At 37.4% G+C, this 27,512-nt stretch overlaps 1 protein-coding gene across 1 annotated transcript in view; it reads left to right on the top strand.

The window, feature by feature from the left end:
* prdm5 (PR domain containing 5) overlaps nt 1-27,512 on the top strand; it is an 88,195-nt gene that overhangs the window by 23,759 nt on the left and 36,924 nt on the right. The window contains exons 8-13 of the mRNA XM_067371680.1: nt 514-593; nt 12,139-12,223; nt 12,317-12,474; nt 13,899-13,992; nt 16,839-16,999; nt 22,756-22,849. Of these exons, the coding sequence (XP_067227781.1) occupies nt 514-593; nt 12,139-12,223; nt 12,317-12,474; nt 13,899-13,992; nt 16,839-16,999; nt 22,756-22,849 (672 nt within the window). The remainder of the gene's footprint in view (nt 1-513; nt 594-12,138; nt 12,224-12,316; nt 12,475-13,898; nt 13,993-16,838; nt 17,000-22,755; nt 22,850-27,512) is intronic.

The following is a 27,512-nucleotide window of genomic DNA, read 5'->3' as shown; positions in this document are numbered from 1 at the left end:
TGTTTCTTTACAAAGTGAGATCGCCAACTACTGGCCTGGCAGCAGAATACAGCATTTTTAGTCGTTATCACAGGAATGTTTTGACAACATTGTCGTCTGTGTGTAAAACTTTTCAAAAACACAAAGGGAAAGCTTTTCCATTTTAGTACATCATTGTCATGTAAACGTACCCTAAATTTTTACTGCAAGACTGACATTAAAGTGGATTTATTTAGTGAAGAATATGGCATTTTAAAGCCTTTTAAAATACCAGTGCTACAAGAACTGTTATTAAGGGATCTTGTATCCACTTACTACATGTTAGCTGACCTTTCCCCTCTGTTAAATATAGTTGTTTTTGCTTTTGTCTTCGTGGTGCACTTCATACTGAACCAGGAACTGATTTATTTAAGGACTTCCTGATGTTTATTTGAAAGACTGTTCGAACTGATACAGTATCTCCATTAGCATCTCCTCATGCCATCAGGATGTGTCCCACTGCTCATGTGATGTATGATCTGTGTGTGTGCATAGGGAGTGCTCGCAGGAAGTTGGTATGCACCATCTGTAGTAAGAAGTGCTCATCCTCACTCAACCTGCAGGAGCACCGCAAGGTCAGATCATCCCTCCATAAATCTCCTCTTATCGTTCATCCATTCCATCTCTTCATATTTCTTTCCTTTCACTCATCTATTTTGTCTTTAATCTTTCTACTTTGTCATGCCATCTATCCATCTGTCCTTTCTCTGGCCTTGTCTCAAATGGCACCCTCAGCCCTTGCACTTCTCCATACGTTGAGTTCATACGTCTACCATCCGATTCACTAAAGGAATTATGCAAATCAGGTAGTGCAACGAATATGCTCAAAAATGTAGTGCTGAGAACACTTTGCACCAGGTAGTTTTCCATCTTGCAGGCTGGATCTGAAGGATGCAGTAGACATCCACAATCTGACATACTTTACCTGGGATGTACAGCATTCACCAAACAACCACTGGGATCAGGACACCTGAGTTGGCTCTTTAAATTTCAAAATGGAGTTTATGGTCAGCGGTAATACCTCAGTGGTAATACTGAGGCAAATACTGCTGACCATTGTGAATAAAACACAATTCTAAATCTATAATTCTATATAAATTTAATTTGATACTTCAAAATACTGTTAATTACAATAACTAGCTTAAAGAACTATTGCTAAAAATATAACAAAGTCTTGAGACTTGACTTGGACTTGGCCTTTGTGAACATGTCTGCCAACATACACAAACATAATATCTGTTGCTGCAACTGCATAATCACAAAAATACAATTATCAAATCAATATTAAATTCACATTCACATTTGTTTATGACTAACATCTTACAGTCACAAATGAAGGTCACTAGATGATAAATCGACGTCAAGTGTGCCATTTAGGACAAGGCCTCTATCTGTCCATCTCTCATATCTCGCTTGTGTTCTTCCTCCTTTTTCTCTTTCTTAGGCTGCTGTATGATCCATGTACAAAATTTCTCCTCATCTGAATCATTGTTTTTGAAAAATTAATCAAAAAAAAGAAAAAAAAAAAAGAAGAAGAAATTTGGCCGTGTTAGGCTCTGGTTAGAGCTCTTGTATGGTTAGAGCTCTTGTATGCCGTCCATCTCTCTGTCTCTCAGTAGGAGGTGGGCTTCGTGTTGATGCTGTAAGGTTTTCCACTGGTGTGAGTGTGTACAGAGAAAGGTCGTCTTTTGTTTCACAAGCTCATCCCTGTGGCCCTCGTGAAATTTAAGAGCTGGGAGACCAGACTGCCCGGCCTTCCTGCTGGCGTCAGGGTTCCTTCTGCAAAAAGACCTGAGAAATATCAGACAAACAGTTCGCTGACTTCATCATCATCATCATCTCCAAAATCACCACAAAAGTCAGAGCTTTGAGCTCTCTTCACTGTTCCATTTCTCTTGGGAATATTCATGGTTTGGTGTGTGGGCGTCCTTTTCAAAGTATATACCACTTTTTAGATGCTTTTAAATGAAACCACAATGCTAAACCTTGGCAAAGTGAGTTGAGAGGGACAAATTAAGGTAATTTGATTTTCTGCCTGAAGGAGGTGGGTGAAGAACCACAATGCAGGTTTAATGTTCTTCCCGAGCTTCCACTGCTCCACCAAACCAACATCCCTTTCTGTTTTGGCCTGGAGAATACTATCGTCACTCTCTTTGCCTAAACTTGACGTAACACAGGCACTTCCTCCTGTCAGCGTTCACTCATCAGCAGTTATCAGTGCAGCCGTTCTGAGAGCGAGCCTTTCCAGTCACAGCTGTCCGGATTTGGCTTCAACCTGCACGAGCATCATCTGCGTTTGCTGCTCTGGTGTGTGTTTCTGATTGTGCAGCAGCGGTCAGTCTCTCTAGAGAGGAAATGCTAATGTTTCTGTAAAATGTGTCCCACAGGTAGTGTTAAATCAAAACCTGTTTGGCGCTTCTATGTCCTTTTGTTTTATTGGACACTTTCTCGCTCTTAAACAAAAATACATTTAAATGAATTAATATTGTGTTGTAATATAATAATATTTAGAATATTTACTAATGGTATACTACAGTTGCAGTATGTTGAATTGAGATTTACATCTATCCATTTAGTCAAACATTTATTCTATATCAAAAGGCAAGGCAAGTTAATTTATATAGCACATTTTATACACAATGGCATTTCAAAGTGCTTTACATAAAAAGTATAAAACATATTCATAACATAATCAAAACAGATGCTAAGAAATAAAAATGACATTATAAGCAAATAATTAAAAAAAAAAAATATATATATATATATATAAAAAAAATATATTTAAAATGTATTTTTCCATGTTTAAGTGCTATAATCGGGTCCCCGGTGCATCTACCAACCCAGAAAACGTGAAAAAGGACAACCCAGTAACTTTGTTTTGGTACTTCTTTCTCTTCAAGCATGTGAAAAAATGAGCCACTCAGATTTCACTCACCTTATGACATAGGGATGGGATCTTGTTTTAATATTACTGCCCCTTAATCTGCATGTTTTCACCCACGCCGCCGTCATTTTGTTTTCAAAAGCAACAATGGTGTACCAGTTCTAACTCCATGGTAAAAATTTGAGCAAAGCATGCTAACTGTTCTGTCGTTGTCTGCACAGACAAGCACAGAACACCATTTAAGGCCTCAATATACTTGAAACGAAATCGAAGAACGAACTGATGTGACATCATTTTGAATAAAATCGGGCCAAAACGAAGTTTGTTTGTGTTCCTTATGGGAGTTCGAAACGGCTTGCCAAACCGAACTCTCAGGAAAAGTTTGCTCCAGCTTCAAAACACCTTTATACTGCTGTGACTATAACGTAATAGGAGGTGTGATGCTCCGCCTTCTTTCTCATGGAATTCTTCTCTGACTCATTTTATCTGTTGAGTTCATTGAGGTAAATAATGTTATGATCAGATGATTTTCGTATGTTTTCTATAAAAAATGCTTGCTGTTTTCTCATTTTTGTTACTGAGAATAAAGTGCACAGCACATATTTACATATCAATCTAAATGCCGCTCTAAGTGAACGGCGTCAGATGTTCGATTACAGTATATTGCAGCGCACATATTTCAAACTTTGTTTTACTCCTAAACGAAGAATGAAAAAGAACTTTGTTTGAAGTATATCGGGGCTTTTAGAATCTCGTTAGTTCGGATAGCCTGCAAGTTGACCCTGGCAAGCTTGATTGCTAAAAAAGGAGCGTTTCTATCCGAGCGATATTTTGGAAAAAATATTAGACCATTTATTTTACAGCATTTGATAGCAATCATAAATGTTAGCCTGGTGTGTATGGCTCTGTTTGGCAGACAGGTACGCTATGTATTGTGGACATCCATATGGATTTTGCACAGAAGATTAACATGATGGCACATGCTAGTCGATGAGCTGAATCAACTCCACAGAAACTACATAAATGTATCCACTAACCATTCAGAAACGTCCATTTGGATTCTAAAAGTTGAAACTTCAGAGTTTCTCCATCAGTGTCCAACTCCGGACTACATTTTACATTTTACATTTTACATTTAGTCATTTAGCAGACGCTTTTATCCAAAGCGACTTACAAATGAGAGTAGTAGAATCAGTCAAATCAACATGAGAACAACAGTATGTAAGTGCTGAGTGAAGTCACAGTTATGTCAGTAAAGTGCTCATAGCGAATATTTTTTTTTTTTTTTTTTAAATAAATACACAGATAGAAGATAGAAGAATATTAATCAAGGTAAGTGCTACTACTACTGGGTCAAGTGCTGCCGAAAAAGATTTTTTTTGAAAATGGCTAGAGACTCAGCTGCACGGATAGAGCGTGGTAGGTCATTCCACCAGCCAGGAACAGTCCCGGAGAAGGTCCGGGAGAGTGATTTTGTGCCCCTAAGTGATGGCACCACAAGGCGCCGTTCACTTGCAGAACGCAACTTTCTGGAAGGCGCGTAAGTCTGAAGTAGTGAGTTAAGGTATAACGGTGCAGAGCCAGCGGTCGTTCTGTAGGCAAACATCAGAGCCTTGAATTGGATGCGAGCAGCTACTGGCAGCCAATGCAGACTGATGAAGAGAGGAGTGACGTGCGTTCTCTTCGGTTCGTTGAAGACCAGTCTTGCTGCAGCATTCTGGATCAGTTACAGAGGCTTGATAGTGCATGCTGGAAGGCCAGCCAAGAGAGCATTACAGTAGTCCAGTCTGGATAGAACAAGAGCTTGGACAAGAATTTGTGTGGAATGTTCCGATAGGAAGGGTCTAATCTTCCTGATGTTGTACAAGGCAAATCTGCAGGACCGGGTCGTTGCTGCAACATGATCTGTGAAGGTTAGACAATCATCCATCACCACTCCAAGATTTCTGGCTGTCCTGGAAGGAGTGATGGTTGAAGACCCAAGTTGAACTGAAAGGTTGTGATGAAGTGTTGGGTTTGCACTGATCACAAGCAGTTCCGTTTTTGCAAGGTTGAGTTGGAGGTGGTGGTCCTTCATCCAGGCAGAAATAGCTGTCAGGCAGGCTGTGATACGACCAGCAACCGTCGGATCATCTGGTTGGAATGAGAGGTAGAGTTGTGTGTCATCAGCATAACAGTGATAGGAGAAACCATGATCCTGAATGACCGATCCTAGTGATGACGTGTAGATGGAGAAGAGAAGTGGTCCAAGCACAGAGCCCTGAGGTACCCCAGTAGCAAGATGATGTGACTTGGACACCTCACCTCTCCAAGATACCCTGAAGGACCTACCTGAGAGGTAAGACTCGAACCACTGGAGCGCAGTTCCCGTGATGCCCTTCGACATGAGTGTAGACAGGAGGATCTGGTGGTTCACTGTGTCAAAGGCAGCAGACAGATCCAGCAAGATGAGTACTGATGATTTTGAAGATGCTCGTGCCAGTCTCAGGGCTTCAGTGACTGAGAGCAGGGCAGTCTCAGTTGAGTGGCCACTTTTGAAACCAGACTGGTGGTTGTCAAGAAGGTTGTTCTGTGTGAGATAAGTAGACAGTTGGTTGAATACAACTCTCTCAAGTGTCTTCGCAATGAAAGGAAGAAGGGATACTGGTCTGTAGTTTTCTAAAAGTGCTGGATTCAGAGTGGGTTTCTTAAGCAGTGGGGTAATCCTAGCCTGCTTAAAAGCTGTGGGAAATGTTCCAGTGTGAAGGGAGGAATTGATAATGTGAGTGAGTGCAGGTAGAATTGAGGAGGAGATGGCCTGAAGAAGATGAGTGGGGATAGGGTCTAGCGGACAGGTAGTGGGGTGATTGGAAAGAATGAGTTTGGAAACATCTGCCTCAGGTAGCATGGAGAAGGAGGGGAAAATTTGTGTGTTTTCAATTAAGATGTTATTGTCCGTGTGTGGTGTGGAGAATTGGCTGCTGATGGTTGTTATTTTATGTGTGAAGAAAGTGGCAAAGTCATCAGCTGTAAGAACTGATGTGGGAGGGAGGGGAGGAGGGCAAAGAAGAGAAGAGAAGGTTTTGAAAAGTGTCCGGGAGTCATTTGAGTTGTTAATTTTTGTGTGATAGTAGGAGGTTTTAGCATTGGAGACATTAGTAGAGAAAGAAGAAAGGAGTGACTGATATAAGCTAAGGTCAGTAGGATTTTTAGATTTGCGCCACTTCCTCTCTGCAGCCCTGAGTCTAGACCGATGCTCACGGAGAACATCAGAGAGCCAGGGTGCAGAGGGGGTGGCGCGGGCTGGTCTGGTTAAAAGGGGGCAGAAATCATCTAAGCAAGATGATAGAGTGGTGCAGAGAGTGTCAGTAGCAGTGTTAGTGTCCATTGATGAGAACTGGTTAGCGGGAGGAAGTGTGGATGAGACGGAAAAGGATAGATGAGATGGTGAGAGGGAGCGTAGGTTTCGCCGAAAAGTGACGTGGTGGAGTGTGTGATGAGTTGGGGGTCATGTTGAGTGTGAAAGTAATGAGAAAGTGGTCTGAGGTGTGTAGTGGAGTAACCAGTGTATTGTCAGTGGAGCCACAGCGTGTGTAGATGAGGTCCAATTGGTTACCTGATTTGTGGGTAGCTGAGGTAGCCACTCGCTTGAGATCAAATGAGGCAAGCAGCGTGTGGAAGTCAGCAGCCTGAGGTTTGTCTAGATGGATGTTGAAGTCACCAAGTACTAGCAGAGGAGTGCCATCCTCAGGGAAGGATGAGAGTAACACATCCAACTCCTCCAAGAAGTTACCTAGCTGACCTGGGGGACGATAAACAACTACAACATGAACTTTGGTAGGGTAGGTGATGGTAATTGCATGTGATTCAAATGAGCGATTTTCAGAGAGAGATGGTAATGGATTGAACTTCCATTCATTGGACATAAGCAAACCAGTACCACCACCCCTCCCAATCTGGCGTGGGGTGTGAGAGAAAGTGAAATTAGAGGAGAGGGCTGCTGGTGTGGCAGTGTCCTCTGGTTTGATCCATGTCTCAGTCAGAGCCATGAGATGGAGATCTGAATAAGTAGCAATAGCTGTGATGAAGTCTGCTTTGTTGACAGCAGACTGACAATTCCAGAGCCCAATCGAAATAGAAAACAATGTAGTAGGTGACATGGGTAAAGAACGCAGGTTGTTATGGTTGCGCTGCCTACAGCGTGTAGCACGCGATTTACGAGTGTTAGTAATAGAGGGAATTTGGAAGCACATATCTAAAACAAGTCAAAAGACAAACAGGAACACACTGTATATAGAGGAAAGAAAAAAAAAAAAAAAAAGACTAAACAATGTAAGGCTAAACATCGTTACTGACAATCCTCATTTTGACTGCGTGAAATTCTCCAGCTTTGTTGTAGTTGAGCAACCGAAGTTTGAGTTGTTAAAGCTCTGCCCACTTCTGGAAAGGGGGCCAGGAGCAACAGCTCATTTGCATTTAAAGGGACACACAAAAATGGTGTGTTTTTGCTCACACCCAAGTAGGGGCGAATTTGACAAGCTATAATAATAAAAAAAAACTTCATAGACACATTCTGGACACCAGAGACTTATATTACATCTTGCGAAAAGTGGCATAATAGGTCCCCTTTAAAACAGTGCTAAAAAGAGAAGGATACATGGATAAGATAGATATAGTCTGGATTTGAATGTTGCTACTGTTGGAGCACATCCGATCACTTCTGGAAGCTAAAAGCTAAAAGCAGACTCTCCTTGCTTTGAGGACCTGAGGACTGGTGTGATATGTTCATATTTTCTGGTTCTGCTCAGAATCCTGGCAGCAGTGTTCTGTGTGAACTGTAGCTGTCTTATGGCTTTTTTTGGGAAGGCCAGTGAGGAGTTCATTACAATAATCCACCCTGCTGGTGATGAAAGCATTAACAAGTCTTGACTGGAAACAAAGCATCTAATTCTTGCAGTTTGTTTGAAATGATAATATTCAAGATATTGCTTTTACATGACTACTGAAACTAAGGTCCGACTCCAAAATCATACCAAGATTCCTGACTTGATTTTTTTGTTTGTTTTTTGAACCAAAGAGTCAAAGTATGCGTTCACCTTGAGAATTTCATCTTTGTTTCCAAACGCAATTACTTTAGTTTTGTCTTTGTTTAACTGAAGGATGTTTTGGCACATCAAATTGTTAATTTAATCAATGCATTGGCACAGGGATTCAGTGTGGCTGTAGTCGTTAGGTGATAGGGCTAGGTAAATCTGGGTGTCATCTGTGATAGGCAATTTGTTTTTTTAATATTATTTGGCTCAGTGGCAGCATATATAGGTTGAACAGGAGCAGTCTAAGAATTGAGCCTTGAGGGACTCCGCATGTCATGGACTTATGGTCACCTATACTCACATAATAACCTCCCCCTTCTAAGTATGACCTGAACCATTGGAGGACCATACGTGAAAGCCCAACCCAGTTTTCCAGCCTGTCAAGAAGTATGCTGTGATTGAGAGTGTTGAACATAGCACTGAGATCAAGTAGTACCGGCACTGCTAATTTGTCTGTATCTGTATTTAAGCAAATATAATTTATTGTCTTGGAGCACTGTCTCTGTAATATGGTCCTGTTTACACCTGATATTAAGAAGCATTTTTTTCAATCTGATCTCCAGTGGACAACGCTAAATTCAGGTGTTGTAAATCATTTTGAGCTTGTTAACTTTCAACCTCTTCCAGAGGTAGTTTGTCTGGATTGCTTTCGTAATGTAGACGCTCATGTGGTCGAATGTGTTCGAACAGACACAAAACACTCCCCACCTACTGATCTAATGCATAAATATTAGGAGAAGAGCTCTGGTCAGATGGGATTTAAACTTTGTCAGCTGAAGACCCAAGTTTGGTTTGAAGATGAAAAAATGTACCAAGCACAATGTTATCTCACCATTCCTGATTTCGAACACACACTCACAACATTCAGCTGGTCTTGTGGCTGTCAGAGCAGAAATGAAAGCTGATGCTCTCCTTATGTTTTTCCGTCATCTCTGGTTGTGTTCATATGTAAATTGCACAAGCTTATTTCGTCCATTAGATCTGAAAAAGCCCATTCATTTACCCACCCATAGACGCTCCCCTCAAAGAAATCAGGACAGAGGTGGTTGAAAAAAGGGCAAAAGAGTCGGATTAAAACACCAGGTGTGAACGGGAATGTGTCTCCCTTGTCTAAAAGCTGTAAACAAGGCCTATGATGTGGTTGGAAACCAGATTGATAATTGTCTAAGTATCCATTTGAGCTTAAGAATTTGTTCAGCTGATTGAAAACAACTTTTTCCACCACCTTGCCTATGAAAGAAAGATTTGAAATTGGTCTGTAGTTGCTCAATATGGTGTAATCCAGATTGCTCTTTTTTAGGAGAAGTTTAACAACTGCAATTTTCACGTACTTTGGAAAAGTCCCAGAAAGAATTGAAGCATTTACCACTTCTAGGCGATCGACTTGAGTGTGTCAAGGGAGCAGGTTGATGTTTTAAGATGCTGTACATTTTCTTCCAAGATTTTACCATCAGTTGCCTCAAAATCAGACATGGTGACTAATTTCTGAAGTTGTGTTCAAGTCTTTCTGACCTCAGAGCAACACAAGGATGTGCTGATCACCTTTATGATATTACTGATTCTTTTTTTACTGAGAAGAAGGAAGCAAACTGCTTTCGGAGAGCAGTTCACTGGGGATGTGCATGTGTTGTTTAAGTTGCCGTTTAAAATGAAATGAAAGTCTGTCTAGCTAAAAGAAAGTTTAGTGGGAAGCTGATCTTTTAACATTTTAGTTAATGTATGCACAACTAACGCATCTCAACTCATTGATGGAAGAATTTTGGCATTATGTAGGTCTAGGAAAAAATGAAACTCCCCCATTGCATGATGAATTTAAGTTTAATTTCAGCAGAATGAAGTTTAAATCTCTGTGGCCTTACTTGATTTCCTGGGCTTCCCTTTATACAAACACACAGTTTGGTCACGGACCTTTTTCCTGGCTTTCCATCCCTCTCCATCTTTGTCTGAGTAATAGATGTCCAACCTTCCTTTTTGCACCAGACCATGTCCATCTGACTGCAGTTCATTCGTACCAGCCATGTTATTTGGAAAGCCTGCAAATATGATTTGCTCTGTGAGGGTGGAAGCTCGATGGCTTTCTTTAGAGTCACTTCCACATGCAGGCAATTTCTCTATATGTTCATAAACTGGCATGAGAAGATTACAAGTGCCAAGCGTTTCACAGAAAACTAAGCCGTTAGAGCTATGAATTGAGCTGTAGCTCAATATTTAAACACTAAGAGAAGAGAGTTTCAAGAGTTTCAGTGCTGTAATAGTGACATTTCACATTAAATCACCATACAAAAGCAGATATATTCACAGAGGAGAGGAGAGGGGAGTAAGATGGGTCAGTTTTTACTGAAAGAGTTAATTTGCCTAAAGATTTTTGTGGGTTTGTCGTCATAGGATTATATATATTTTTTTAAAATATCAACATGCCTCAAACTCAGTTGTTTGTGTTTCATGACACTTTAAGATGATCGCATGACTTATAGGTCTGGAATGATAGCAGGGAAAGTAAATAATGACAGAAGTTTAATTTGTGGGTGAACTATACCTTTATAAATATGACTTCTCATAAACAAAATGAGTCCAGTGGACTTCTGCATTTTGTGATTCAGCTTACCCCACCCTGTATACTGTATACCCAGTATAAGTCTTTATAGGTTCTCACACAGACGATTTTTAAACATAACATGTACTTGACACCTTAAAATGTTAACAAAACAGAATTATAAGGAGGCATTGCTGCAAAAAGGCCTTGTTGAAGGGCAATAAAACACCACTGGAAATATCCCTCAGATTTATAGTTGTGGCAAATTTTTTTACATCAATGACTTATCCACAGTTGTATAAAACTTCAACGAGTGCTTAATTAGATGATTACATGCAATTTGCTTTTATACAATGTTGGGAAACTGCAATACTACTGATTTCAGTAGCATGACAATAGCTAAGATGTTTGAAAAAATGTAAGCTTTTCCAGCAACAACCTGTTTGATCTAACAAGTAGTAGTACAGCATATGAAGACTCAGTTATATATTATTATATTTATGATTTGGATTGAATTTAAAACAATTAATGATCATACTTGTAGTTGTTGAGAGAAACAAATACTGTATGAATACTATATAATAGAAGTTATGCAATTTAAAAGACATAGCCACTTTAAGTAGCTTCAATGTAGGTGATACTTTGTTAGTTGCTTGCTTTGTAGCAAACTACTTTTTCAGAAGAGTAACTTGACTGTAGTTGAACTACTTTAAATTATTAGTAGCTTGTAGCTCGCAAAGATAGTGTTTCAAAGTACCTCAATGCTGGTTTTACATCATGTACAAACGTGGCGGCTTGTTTTCATCATATTGGATGAAGTAGCAGAGGAAATTTGACAGTTTTATTATTGACTGTTTGTAATTTTCAACGGAAACTGACTGGCTAGAGTTCACTGTAATTTGTATCTCCCAATTCCTTGTGAGAAATCTGACTGAAGTGTTCAGACATACTGAAATGTGAACATTTTTCAGCTGAAGAACTCTTCCCATTGAGCAGAATTGTGTTTAGCAGAGGAGCTATTCAAAACCGCTCAGAAGTTTAATTACATTTCCATCCGTGTGTGTGTGTGAGAGAGAGAGAGTTGGGTTAAGGATATTTTCAAGGTCACACAACAAGAACAGGCAACTAAATCCCACCCAAGTGTTCAGCAATCACCCTCACCGGTCCGTTAAAAGACCTCAGATGTGTTCTGGTCATTATGTTCATACACTGAGCATTCGGTTCTGGTCTGGTCTGTCAGTGTGTTTTACTTTGTGGTTACTAAACACAATTTGTGACACTGAAAGTTCAGCGTTTGAAAGTTATTGTTTTACACTTAAAGGGCTCTCATGAGGTTTCAAACCAGTATGACTTTCTTTCTTCTGTGAAACAGAAGATATTTTTTGTCCATACAGTTCAAGTATATGGTGACCAAAACTGTCAACAGAATTCTTCAAAATATCTTTTGTGTTTGTCTTGTGTTTCGCACAAGAAGTAAAGTCATACAGGTCTGAAGCGACATGAGGATGAAAAATTGAAGACAGAATTTTCATTTTTAGATGTATTGGATGTACTTTTAAGTATTTTTTGTATGAATATTTGTATGTGTATGGATTACAGTTCTTACATCTTATAATTTTGGTGTATTTCAGGTTCATGAGGTCTTTGACTGTACTGCCTGTGATAAAAAGTTCATCTCCATGAATCAGTTGAAGCGACACATGATCTCACATTCTGGTAAATAACAAGCATTCACATGCATACAAATAATATACAAACAACACATGAGCAGAACATGATGTTGGTGTTGCGTTGTGTTTGTGTCTGTAGAAAAGCGTCCGTACACCTGTGATATCTGCAGCCGGAGCTTCAAGCGTCTGGATCAGGCCACTGCTCATAAGATCATCCACAGTGAAGATAAACCATACAAGTGTAAGCTGTGCTGGAAGGAGTTCGCTCACCGCAACGTCTACAAAAACCATAAAAAGGTACTGATCAGCTTGTGTGTTTGTCCTTTGGGTCCGATCTTCCAGTTTAAAGTCGTGCAGAGAGGCAGAATTAAACAGGAAAGACAGATGGCTGGACGGACAGAGAGACCGATGGATTGATCTGACAGTTTTTTTGCCAAATAAACTGCTGGCATCTTATCTTAATGGAGATCTTGGAGCCCAATCAGCCACTGTGGAGCCTAATCAAAACCTTCAGCCTAACTCTGACCTGTAATGACCCCACACGATCCCTGACCTTTACACCCTGCAGATAACATTAAGCCCAAAACTCCACACCGCTCCAAACAGAGAGTGTGTGAAATAGAAAAAAGAGCACAGAAAGAAACACTTAGATATAGATTGATAAAAAGACTAGATTTAATTTCTTAATAAATGACTCCAATTAGTAATAAATAAAAATGTACATAACTTTGTAAGACTTTTCTGCTGTTTTCAACATTGATAATAATCATAAATGTTTCTTGAGGAGCAAATCATCATATTAGAATTATTTCTGAAGGATCATGTGACACTGAAGACTGGAGTAATGATGCTGTAAATTCAGCTTTGATCACAGGAATAAATTACACTTTACTATATAATCACATAGAAAACATCTTTTTTACATTGTAATAATATTTAAGAATTTTTACTGTATTTTTGATCAAATAAATGCAGGTTTGGTGAGAAGAAGACACTCAAAAACATTAAAAATTGTGTCCAGAATATGGACAAATCTTTATTATTATTATCATTATTACTACTTTTTGGGGTATTTTTTTGTTTACTAACTAGTGCTGTCAATAGAATAAAATAATCACAATTAATCCCATGATTTCTATTGACCAGCAGGATGAAATTGTAATATTATCAAATTTTGTAAATGTATTAAAAAATGTGTAAAAGAATGTGGATTGAAAATAAAAAACAACAACAACAAAAAAAAAAAAACATTATGTTTAACATATTTAAGAATTTAAGTGACTTTGACAGCTCTAAAAAATATTTTTGTTAAAAAAAAAAAAAAAATATATATATATATATATATATATATATATATATATATATATATATATATATATATATATATATATATATATATATATATATATATAATATATATATATATATATTTTTTTTTTTTTTTTTGTTTTTTTTTTTTTTCTTCCCATGAACACACTAGTCTGTGGTGTTTGTGGTTTTTAGGGTTCAAGCCTAAGTCAGTCAGTCACTCTCAAGTCCCTTAGATATGACTCAGGTTCTAACTTCAAGTCTGTGGGATATTTTTCGTTTTCTTAATCGTCCACCATGTCCAGACACTTCACATTATTTAAGTTAAATGAATTAGGAATTGTGTTTTATGTTCTTTTTGACCCGTTAATGAAAAACTAAATCAGTTCTCTGCCCTGCTCTTCTGTCTGTAGACTCATTCTGAGGAGAGGCCTTTCCAGTGTGAGGAGTGTAAGGCCCTATTCCGCACCCCATTCTCACTACAGCGCCACCTCCTCATTCATAACAGTAAGTGTGTGTGAGATCAGACACGAGCGCTCTGTGTTTGTGTGTGTACTCATGAGTAAATGTGTCTAGGCTTCAGCTCAGTCTGACCCGAGCCTCTCCATCAGCCCCCAGCACCCCCCTGAACCCCGGGCTCTGTGTCTGCGGGTGCAGGGGCTCATGGAGCCGACTGGTCCGGGCAGGATGGATCTCAGCGCTGCTCTGCCCAGTCTAGACTGATCACACTGAGATTATTGAGCTAGAGGAATTTCCTGCTGTCCTCCCAAGAGACTCTCTCTCACACACACACGCACACACACACACAAATCACTGAGAACTAGTGGGCTAACACACTTTTATGTATCTGGTGGAGAGGACATGCACAGAGAGAAACAAAGTGTTGTCCGGGATTTGGATTTGTATGTGGTTACTCTGATGTGTGCTGTATTTACAGTGTGTGTGTGTGTGTGTGTGGCCCACTGTGACATAATCTGATCCATCTGTGTCAATATTTGGTTATGAAATAAAGCTGTTTTTGTGACCATCTATTAAACACACATTATCGTTTTAAAAGGCCCGAGTGGCTCAGTGGGCTAAGTCCTTCACAAATATTTTACAAACACCACTCTGTGTGTGTGTGTGTTTGTGTGTGTGTGTGTGTGTATGTATGTGTGTTTGTGGTTTAGATCTTTATCGGGGTCTTTTGGCACAGTGTCTTTTACACTTTATCAAAGTTCAATATTAACATTGCAGAAGCTATGGACAAATCAACCGATATTTAGCTATTGGCATTGTGCTTGACCGCCTGAGTGATTAAGAGAAGTGTGAGCTCTCCCACTTCCAAAATATAATAATACTCCATTTCCAAATATGTTTTGCAAATTATGAGTAATTGCTGTTTGTTTTCATTGTGTATTTTGCGATTGCTATAATTACATTGTTTAGCTCATATCACATATACACTACTGTTCACAGGTTTGGGGTTCATAAGATTTTCTGTTCAAAGTGAATATATTTATTTAGGAAGAATGCATTAAATTGATTGAAAGAGACAGTGAATACAAAAGGATTCTATTTCAAGTAAATGCTGTTCTTTTGAACGTTTTATTTATCAAATTATTTTGAAAAAAGCATCACAGTTTCCACAGAAATCTGAAGCAGCACAACTGTTTTTAACATTGATAATAATGAATGTTTCTTGAGCATCAAATCATCATATTAGAATGATTTCTGAAGGATCATGTGACGCTGAAGACTGCTGAAAATTCAGCTTTAATCACAGGAATAAATTACACTTTACTATATATTCACATAGAAAACATTTTAAATTGTAATAATATTTCACAAAATTCCTGTTTTTACTTTTATATTTGATTAGATAAATGCAGCTTTGAGCAGAAGAGACTTCTTTCAAAAACATTGAATAATCTTTCAGAACCCTTACAGAACTTTTGAACGGTAATGCACATCAGCATTACATTCATCTGTTTCAGTCACATGACTTTTCTGCTCAACTGTCATGTTAATGACCATCAGTGGGGCAAAGTAATTGCGGCGTAAATACAAAAACAGGATTCACTGCAAAATCTCATTTACATCTGACTCCATTCTTCCCACTTTTCACAATCCAAACACTGGATTAAAAAAGGTCTTATCTTACACTTTCTTCTGTTTGAATATTGTTTCACTTTACAGAAATGTTCGCCTTTTCATGTCGACTCCTAAATGATTATTCACTGAAGCCGAATGCTGCACAAAGTGACAAAACAACTATGTGATTTGGGGCTGACTAACCAAAATGTTTTGAATTCTGTTGGTGCTTGTAGGACACATGTTAGTCTTTCAGTACCAGGAGAGCAAATACCTCCATCACCAGAATTTCCATGTCATCAAAATCTGAAATGATATCATGCATGTGTTTTGTTACTGACTGAAATTACAAACACACCAGCAATCTCTTACATTATAGCCATTGTGGATTGTGAACCAGTTGCTGACCTGACACGACCTGCTTACATGACTAGTAATTCCAATCATGTGTGATCAAAGATGGAATCACAGTACGTCATACCCAGTTTCTTTCCAGAACACAGCACACAACCTTATGGGCTCTGACATGTGTTCAGATGCCAACAAAACTACCTCAAGAATAAAGAGATTCACTGGTACGGAAACACAAAAATATTGGCATCTCATGTGATGACAGCCACCATTGCATGTCCATTAATTTAAAGACATTGTTCATAGTCCAGGTTTTTATAACCTAGCATTCAGCCTGTTCTGCTGGTGATTTGATGCGGTGACGTGTTGGACTCTGTTCAACCATTTAAAGAGCAGAACTGGAGTTTTGGCACAGACTCTGTGTGTTTGTTACAGAAGGCATTGTTTGAGCACAAGAGCCTCTATAGATGTTTTCACAGCACATATTTACATTTCCTGGCGTCTACGATTTTGCGGGATTTAAAGAAAGAATTGGAAGACGAACAGAGTGCCATCTTCTGAAAAGATTTGTGACCTCCTCTGAGAGATGAACAGCTCCACGCTTTTTCTACCTGATCATTTATCGTTCTTCTTTATACCCTTCCATCTTTCAAAACAACTGGATGCACAGGGCTGACATCCTTTTTTCTAAAGGAAAAAGTGGCTCATAAAAGGATAATGGGACAATTTTGACTCTGAGGGCAGCAAAGTGGATTCAGACACAAAGAAAGTTCCTGTAAAGCTACGATTGAGTGACACGCTTTCAAATGTGGAACAATGGTTGTCAACATTGTTCTGAAGTTTAGCGTCTCGCAAGGAGTCTGGGCGTGACGTTATAAAGCGATGTTTACTGTGCCACTGACTGCTATCTTCTGCTCTTCTCTGTCCAGGTGAGAGAACGTTTAAGTGCGACCAGTGTGATGCCACCTTTAAGCGTAAGGACACGCTCAACGTGCACATTCAGGTCGTACATGATGGCCACAAGAAGTACAAGTGTGACCTGTGTGAGAAGGCCTTCGTCACGCCATCTGTGCTCAAGAGCCACAAGAAGGTGATTTCACAATCACAGACATAATCTACTAAAGCACAGAATAATCCAAGATCTCATCAGTGTCGTACACTGTAAAATTCAGTAAATTCACAAAGCATGCTGGGAATTAGAAATCTGCTGCAACTCAACTCAATCATATTAAGTTCAGCTTACTACAATGAAATTTTGAGTTCACACAACTTTTTTCTATTAAGCACAATGATCTTTATTATTATTTGAGTGAAACAAACTCATTTCATTTCATTAATTTCATTGTTCGGTTTTACAGTGTATCTGTGTCATGAGCCGACCAACACAGAATCTGTAACTCTGGAAAAAGCTGATTTATGAATAATTTGAACGTTGTTTATTCAAGTGCTACATATGCACCGCCCCTTTGTGTGCTTGTTTATTAAATAATTTTTGGCTAATTTAACAATGCTGTCAACTACCAATAAGTGCGTAAAGCTCACATTTACCATTAATCTGCAAATTTTCATGGGTAAAATCCAGTCATTTCAATAGGAAATCATGCAATCCAGAATTTTACTTGAGGACGAAAGATTTCTTTTTGCAACAGGTTCAAGATAGAAAGCTGACTGGTTTGAAAGTGACTTCTGTGTGAGCAGTGCTTCATACATACAACATTACTGACTAGGGCTGGGCAGTGACACCAGTTTCAGGATTCAATTCATTTCAGATTCACAAGCTTTCGAACTGATCCAGTTCCGATCTCGATTTGATTTGATATTGATTCAATTGTATACAAATATATATATATATATATATATATATATATATATATATATATATATATATTTATTTATTATGTACATATAAATACACACACATTTATGTATGTATTTAAGAAAAATCTGTTATATTTATATATAAAATATTTATATATAATATACATTGTATAAATATTTATACATGCAAATGTTTCTTAAATATATACATGTATGTGTGTGTATTTACATATACATAATAATTATACACAGTACACACACATATATTCTGTAAAACACAAACTTTTTTTTGGATGTGATTAATCGCGATTCATCTTTTATATATATTACATATTTTTATATAAATTACATAATTTTTTTCTTAAGGAAAATAAATCTCTCTCGACTATGTTGTAAACCACACAGGGAACCCTGTCAGTTGTTGTGTTACTATAATAGTAATAATATATTAAAATTAATAACTGATTTGTATACAAACATTTAAATTGCACAAGGCAGTTTTTATTATAATAATTATAATGTTATAACAATAACTTTTTAATTATATAATTATGTTTCTACTACATTTTTTTAAAATGTAAACATTTAAATGGTGGCTTTTATAAGCACATTTGCTTTCATGACAGATATTTTATAACAAGTAAAAATGTTATGAATATATATTATAGTGCACATATTTAGCAAAATGCTCCTCACTGTAGTTATTTTTTTTCTAGCTGAATATCGGGTTTATGGACACTGAATGTCTTTTCTGAGGTAAATGTGACGTTACGAGACTAATTGTTCCCCAGCTGTTTTATTGACGTCTTTCGGCGGTCGCAACACTGATTGAGCTATAACATAAGACATGATTCATTTACATGAGACAGAACATTCCTTCTGATGTTCATGCATGTGTATTTCAAGCTGTAACTAGTAGTAAAGAGGAAGAGATTATCTGTTTATGTGCCACGTAGATGGAATCTGAGACATCAAAAGTAAAGAAGTAAAGAAGCACAAAACTTATTGCGATGGATGGGAGGTGCGCTGCAAACAACGTTCAGTGCTTTATTCACGCATTAATAGAAAACAGCACAGACCAAAAGAACAATTCTTGAGATTTAAGAATCCGTATCGGTTCATCAAAACGAGAATTGATTAAAATCGAGAAATCAATATATTCAACCCAGCCCTACAGACAATAGACAGTGAATCTTTTGCTAGTGTGACCGCATCTTAATAATCCCAGCTCTGTGTAACACATGTTACAACTTTAAATCACTTTAGATTTTGTCTTGGTCTGGTCATGAGATTGCATATGTGTGATGTTTGAGAGGTTTGACACTCACTGAATGAGTGTCAAAACTGGTGCAGTGGTTAGTGCATGTGCTCCAGATGATTCTTTATGCAGGTGGTGCAGGTTCAAGCCCAGAATTGAAATGTTTGTCTAATTGATTGTGATCCTGAAATTCTGATGGGTCAATCATGACATCCTGTGGCCAATATCACGAAAGAGTGATCTGAGCGATCAATAGGCCTCTACTTCAACATCAGTGTGAAATATGACATATTTCGTGAAGTTTACCCAGTGTGTGTTTTATTGAACCGAAATGGAATTATTTTAATGTAAAATATGCAGTTATGATTTCTGTTTTCTAATAAGAGCACTTTTAGTTCTATTTAAAAAAAGATATATATTTCTCACATATATTTCAGCACGGTAATGTTTCCAATGTGTTTCCTCACACACGGTGAAACTCAATTCCATAATCATCTTATATCCTGCACATTCCCTCCAATCACAGCATACCACAGCTCTATCATGATTTATTGCCCCATCTACACAGAGGATGATTGTATTCACATACCATCAACTTCATATTCAATTTCATGTCAGATTTATACTTCAGGTAAACCACTTAAGATTAACAGTAGCACAGTGACACCAAACTCCAGTATCGTTTTAAAGCAGTGTATGTGATTACAGTAGAGATATCCTGGGCTGAGTTTGACATTGTGTCATCTAATTTCAGACAGGACTGAAATGTGACCTGCTGCTGGCACAAGAGTAAAGAACCTGTACCATAATCCATTACTGTCTGACAGATACACCATCACTGATATGACACTTTTAAACAGTACTTATTGTGATCATGAAATCAAAACTGTTTCTAATAATTGTCCATATAAAATATTCCAAATAAAAAAAAGGGTTAGTTTTTAAGCTCTGGCGTTTCCAAAGAATCTGAACACCATTTATTCATAAAGGTCTACATATGCCCCTTATGTTCCTTTGTGTCTTTGTTTATTAAATGTCAGCTACCAATAAGAGTGTGGTTACTTTTACTGATGTTCTGCAAATGTTTGCTGGCAAAATCCAGTCATTTCAATAGTAATCCACCCAATACTGCATTTCATGTGAGGGTAAAAGATTTCCCCATGCATGTTTCAAAATAGATTAGTTTCAAAATAGGTTTTCAAAATAGAAAAGCCGCTTGGTTTAAAAGTTACTTTTTTGTGCATAATTCATCACTGCACATTATTCCAAAGTTTTCATAATCTTTCAAACAAATATAACTTTCTTTCAGGCTGTCTGTAATGATTTTTGTGCTAGGATAACTAAGACCACATGGGTAGGGAACATTTTTAAACAAAAAATATATAAATAAAAAAAATAACATAGCTAAACACATTTCACTTACATCACAGTATTTAAAAGAATAGTTCAACTAAAAATGAAAATTCCATCATTTATTGAGCCTCAAGTCATTTCAAAACCCCCCAAAATGGTTTTCTTTCTTTTAAAGAACACATAAGTAATTGCTTTATGTCCTGAGTGCAGTTTTCCTCACAGAGAATGAATGGAAATGGACAGTATCAAGCTCAGTGACAACATTTTAATCTATAGGTGAACTATTCCTTTAATTATTTATTTATTTGCTGGTCCTTAGTTAAGAAATAATAGCTTAGAAGCTTAGCTGGTGTACATTACCGTACACCCACGCGCATACACACACACACATGCGCACACACACTGTCATGATAGAGGGATTCTGGGCTTTCTTTTCTTGACATTTTAAGCAAAAAAGCTGTTTTATCCTGATGGAGTGTATGACAACTGAAACTTTACTGCATTATTACGGGATTACGTATGTGAGAGTGAGTGAGTGTGACCGTTCTCACCACCTAAGACGAGAGTGTGTGTATAATACAGTTATGTAAGCAATAATATGCAGTCAGCTGGTCATTATCGCGAAATAAGCCCCCAAAAGGGTGATCAGGTCCCTGACATGTAGTTAACGATAATAATAGGCTACTTAACAGCTACTTAACAACTATATATATTATTATATTATATTATATATATATATATATATATATATATATATATATATATATATATATATATATATATATATATATATATATATATATATATATATATATATATTATATAAATAAATCTATGTTGAAAACAGTTTTGCTGCTTCAGATTTTTTTGGATATTGTGATTAATGTGTTTCAAGGATTCACTAATGAATATAAAGTTCATTAAAGAACAGCATTAAAGACTTGACATCTTTATTGTCACTTTTGAATTTAAATTTAATGCATCCATGATGAATAAAAATATTCATTTAATTTTGTTTACTTAATTTTAATGTATTATTAGTATTACTATATGTGTGAAGAGCACAAGATATGAAACTAGTATTGTATAATACATCAAATATACCGTTTAGTGTCATTATATAAAACAGTTTGACTGCAAAATGCCATGATTGACTAATCAGAGTCAAGTACATCAGGAAGCTGTGTAATTTTCAGGCATATTTCAGTCATAGTATAGTCATAAAATTGACTGTTTAAGTATTTTACAAAATGTTAAGTGCCGTGTCCAGCTCCGTGACACAAACAAACCCCAAACTAATGGTATACAGATGCATCTGGTGGACACGTGTGAGGTATAAAAACACAGGTTTTTATACAACATCACAGAGAGCATTTTAAGAGATTAGACAGAAAGAGTAATGGTATTTTATACTGTCTTTCCACACTTTGAGTGTGTGCAGAAAGAGGGAGAGGAAAGGAAGTGGTGGAGGTGAGGAAGTGGAGATGGGAGGGGAGAGATAAGATGCGGGAAAGGAAGTGAGAGGGAAAAGGGAGGAAAAAAGGAAAAAGATAAAGAGATGGAGAAAATAGCAGGAGGTGGAGGAGCTGGTACAGATATTCTCTCCAGCGCTCTGAGATAAGGCCTGTTTTATGGGAATACAGCCCAAAAATGATATGATTCATATGTTTCCCTTAAACTTTAACAATAGCGCTCATGTCATTGCTACGAATAAAGATCTGCACGATCTGTCATTTTACAAAAGTCATACCAGTTGATGTCAGTCTAAACTGGGTTTGACTTTCTTTTCAAAAATTAACAACACAGCCACACAACTTTTAGTGACTATGGCTGTCAAAATGGCTTTATCATTTACTGAACCTCAGGTTTATCCATTTATTTCAGACTTTTAAAGCCAAACAGTAGCTTTTCATGAGAAAAAAACTAACAAAAAGTGAGTCCTTGCAATTCATTTTAAAGAGGAAGAGTTCAAGTTAACATATAATAATTCAGTTTAAATCAAATCAGTTCAGATCACTTCAGTTCAGATCATTTCATTTCAGTACACACCAGTTTGGATTACTTCAGTTCAGACCAGATCCTCTCAGATCTGTTCAGGTCAGTTTAGATCAGATAATTTGAGTTCAGTTTAGATCACCTCATTTCCAAATCACCTTAGGTCAGATCAGATCATATAATACCAGGTTAGTTCAGATCAACTCAGTTTAGATTATTTTATTTCAGTTCATAAAAGTTCTGATCACATAAGCTCAAAACACATCAGTTCAAATTAATTCAGATCACCTTAGTATAGATCATCTCAGTTTGAATCACATCAGATTGGATCAGTTCGGATCACTTTAGCTCAGCGGTTTTCATAGATAAGATAGAGGATCGTTCTTAAATGTTAATACTCTGTTTTACTGTTTCTCTTTTAGACCCATACAGGAGAGAAGGAGAAGATCTGTCCGTACTGTGGCCAGAAGTTTGCCAGTAACGGCACTCTGAGAGTCCACATCCGCAGCCACACAGGTCAGTACCTCCTCACCAGTATCACTTACACTGTTTGCTGATCTATCATTCATCCTGAGCTTATCTATCTTCAGAGGTTGTCTAAGTATATGTAAAAACAATAGATACTTTATTAAAGTATTAAACCTTTAGATACTTGTTTTGTGGCATAACAACAAACTTTGACTTATCATATAGAAGTGTATATAGTATGCCATCCACAACAGCACATATCTCGTTCTTTCTTTCTTTCTCTTTGTGAACATCTCAGCGTGGACATGGTGACAGAGAGCATGTTCATTAAGGGGCCTTTATAGTGGAGAGCTCGGCATTCCTGTGTGCGGCCATAACAACAGACTACAACACACACACTAGCACCTTACCCCACACACACACTCATACACATACACATACACACATAGTTCGACAAGGCCAAAACATGCCCAGTAGAGTAGAAACATTGTATGTGTGTGTTGGAATGCTGTAGACATGGTGAGAGTGAGTGATGCGCCTGAAAGAAAAGAACACTCTTTGTAGGCATCCAGCATTGTGACCTCTGACCTCTAGTGCCTGTAAATCCGACTTTCCTTTCTTTCAGCTGGACTTGTATTATTTGCACTTCTTCTTTTAAAGAGACACATGCTCAAAAACATCCGTTCGGTATCTTTGTACCTGGTCTTGACGCCACTGTAATAGCAGATCATTCACATAATGTCAATGAGCATAGACATTTAGTAGTCCTTTTACATCTCTTCCTTAAGGCACAAGACTTTTGTCTCTTGTTATTGAAAGTGAAATGATGATCTTTCTCTTTTCGTTCATATTTTGTTTAATATCAAATACAGTATGAGGAGGAGACAGACCTCATTTGAGCACAAAAGCTAAATGTAGCTGTTGTTTCCCAAATTTTATTTATGATTTGACATGATAATACAACATAAGCTTGGAAAATGGTTCAAGTACATATGAGCTGTACTTGAATGACTGTCTAGAGCATTACTTCCCTTGTGAAAAAGAAGTGCACTTAATTGTACTGAATGTGCACTTGTAGTGTACTTCAAATCTTAAAGGTATATTTAAAAAAAATAAATAAATAAATTTGAACCCTTCCTGATAATATATTAATGAAAAAAAATGGAGTACAAAAAAAGAGTACACTTAAATAATTAAAAACACTTTTGAAAAAGGAACTTATATAATTGATTGTTAATTTAATAATGGTCAAAATACATTTTAAATCATGGTGTGATAATATTTTGTTGTGCTTTAAAAAAGTACACTTATTTTGCTATGTAAAATACTTGATTATAATTGTAACTGTAGTGTTATTTGATATTACATTTAAAATTTTATATATTTAAAATGTACTAAATTGCACCTTCATCATTACAAATGTGTAACTACAAATATATTTAAATACATGACACACAAGTTTATTTTACTTTACCATACATGTTTGTCAGTACATTCAGCAGTAACTTTAACCATATTTCAAAGACAATAGAAGTTATTATGAAATTACTAGTGGTGGGCCGTTATCGGCGTTAACGTGCTGCATTAACGTGAGACTCTTATCGGGCGATAAAAAAAATATCGCCGTTAATCTATTCTCAAAGTTGGGTAGGGAGCTGGGTCTGTACTACGCAAGCTATGATGACTTTCACCTTGATATTTTAGCGCAGATGTATGCCTAGCCGAATTGACCCTTTGCAAAGATTAATTCCAAGATTACAGTGAGATTAATCTAGATTAAAAAAAATTAATCTATGCCCACCACTAGAAATTACATATAAAGATACACTAAAGTCCTACTTAAGTGGGTCAAAAAACACTTTAAAGTTCAGCTAATTGCGTGTAATATAAGTGTCTAAAAGCATTTCATTGAGTTTGCACTTGTATTTATTTTCTTTTAAAGTGTTATTTTTATAGTAAGTACTTTTTTTTTTAAAGTATGCTGAAGTATAGTTATTTTTCACAAAGGTAAGATGGGCATTGATTGAACGGACTTGAATACTTAAATATACTGCTAGTTTTTACTAATTGAAGGAAGAAGGATTAATCATTTTGATTTATATGGTCATTTACAATATATTTACTACAGCATTTTAATATCTGAATCTGATTAAATATGATCAGAAATGTGTATAAGATCATTAAAACAGTTTCCGAGAAACTAACTGAACATTAACTTTTTCATCTCAGAGGCCGCTTTTGCTGTTTTGATGTGGCAAAGATGCTATAATACTAACCCTCTCATATTTGCATATGAAAATGACTCAGTGACTTAGTTTTTATATTGCAGACAACTTTGTTGTGATTGTTTCATGATTGATCAGTACATCAACCAATATACCACACATCTTCAGTGAATTTTGTGTGGTTTATGTCACCATAGGATTATATGTGTTAAAAGATAAAACCACTGAAGAAATCAGCAATGGATTTAGCAGGGCAACTGATTTCTGTTGCAGTTGTGTCTACCTCTGTCCTTCCCCCAGCTTACCTCTGGGTTAAAACCCAGTGCTGACAGTCTCTCTGCTGGTTCAAAGGGTTAATCTCATGATTGTTTGTTTGGTTAACCTGCTTGATTAGAAGCTTGATTTAGAGTCTTTTGCCAAAGTTAAACTCAACCCAGTACTTCCTATAAATGAAATCATACCTAATTAAAACATCTAAACCTAATCATAAACCCAACCATCTGTTTCTCAGATCTGCATTTAAGCTCAGCTAAACACAAAACTTTCATTCCACCCGCACATTAACATCCACAAAGCTGTGATTTTAACTCTGTTTCATTTTATGTGGTGACAACACAGCCTTTTCGGGCAAAGCTGAATGTCCTATGTGTGATCAAGGCTGTTTATTTGGTAATGCTGGGTTAGGAGTTGACAGGGCACAGAACAGAGGGATTTGCATTATTCTCCAACAGCCAGACTGGCGTGAGCTTTACTGAGCTCAACGTGTTGATGATGTCATCCTCAGGCGCCACATGGGATTCCGCTTGTTAGCCAGCGCGGTATACAAAACTACCTTTAAAAACATAACCTCACCTAATTTCCATTTTATAATGTCACAACTGTACCGCCGAACAGCTCTATGAATGATTTTATTCTCTTCAGCTAATGTATAAGCACCCTAAAAGTACTATAAAAGTCCATATGACTTGCGCACTATATTCCAAATCTTCTCCATCAAAGCTGTAAAATTCTAAACAATTCTGCATTCCAGAGAATAAAAAATAACACCATACAGGTTAGGAATGAAAGTGCGGTCACATTTACCATTGCTCTGCAAAATTTTGTCATTGTAAATTTTGTGAGGGACTTATGTCTTTTCAAGGTGGTCTCTTGAATTCACCACATTGACAAACAGAAAGTTGCTTTGTTTAAAAGTGACTTCTGTGTGAGCTGAGCTTCATACATCGCTACACTACTACAATAGACTTTTGCTAATGTGACTGAACCTTAACATAACTTGCTGGATAAATACTGAAAACATTTTCATGCCACGACACACTAAACCAACATCAAAGAGCTGTTGTTGTTGCCTCATCTTGTCTCCATCTGGGACAAAAAGATGTGCTTGAAAACATCTGTAAAACTAGAGTCAACGGTTAACTTGCACTGCATGAGTATATGTAACTCTCCACACCAGCAGGTGGCAGTAATCTGAACTCGTCATTCATAAAGAGAAATCGTAAAAAGGCTAGGACTGCGGATATGAAAATATCTATGTTTGCCCTATTGACTTTGTCATTTGCTTGCTTTAGTCACTTTTATCAGTGATCTCTCTTGCCGTCGACACTTCAACATACTCAATCGGACAGAAAGCTGCCAATAAGAGTCCGACTAGTGCCACTGGTGCAAAATGCAGAAACTAGGCCTACAGACACTTAATGACAGCTCGACATGGGCCGGCCATCAGCTTGGTGCGTCACAGCATTAAGATTGCCAAATACAGTACAGAACTTCAAAGACAACGGAGACTGGGCTTTTTTAAGATGGAATGGGTGTTTCTCTTTAAAGGTCGAACTAAAAACACCATCCAAACAAATCCAAGGTCCTTGGCGTGAATGGATGTTCTGTCTGCGTGTTTGCATGTGTCTTAGTTTGCACACTCTGCTGGGTTAGCGTGGTGCCGTTGGCAGCAGGAATGCAGGAGGACCTAAAGGAAACACTTATGGAATGTGAAGGGCTGAATGACATCATGTGAGGTGTCAAGGCCTGGGACAAGCTAAAGTTGCCCTGGTTTTACATCTCATTTACGTGAAACTGAAAAGAGCCATTGTACAGCCGCCATGTGTAAGGTGTGCGTGTGTGGAAAAGCCTATGCGTTTGCCCTCAGGACAGATCAAGCCACATTAGTCTAGTGCCCTCATCAGTGAAAGTAGTTCAGCCATGAGGTCAGTGCTCATGTTATTGATGGTCGTTGGTGAAAGTGACACAAAACATTAGCCATGATCTGAACACACTTCTCTAACATTAACTAGAAAAGTCCTACATCCTGTCTGGCTACCTCTGTGTTTCTAATGTTGTTGTATTGAATGTAGCATGCCATAGCATATTTTGGTGTTTTTTTGTTTTTTGTTTTTTTTTGATTAGCCAAATAATCTAAGTTTTTGTTTACTTTGTTTTTCATCTAATATTTATCTTTTTATAAAATTTTCAATGAGTCAGAAATTACG

This window comes from Chanodichthys erythropterus, chromosome 20, assembly GCF_024489055.1.
Source record: "Chanodichthys erythropterus isolate Z2021 chromosome 20, ASM2448905v1, whole genome shotgun sequence".
Lineage (NCBI taxonomy): Eukaryota > Metazoa > Chordata > Actinopteri > Cypriniformes > Xenocyprididae > Chanodichthys > Chanodichthys erythropterus.
Note: the sequence above shows the minus strand (reverse complement) of the source record. Positions and strands in the feature narration are given on the sequence as shown.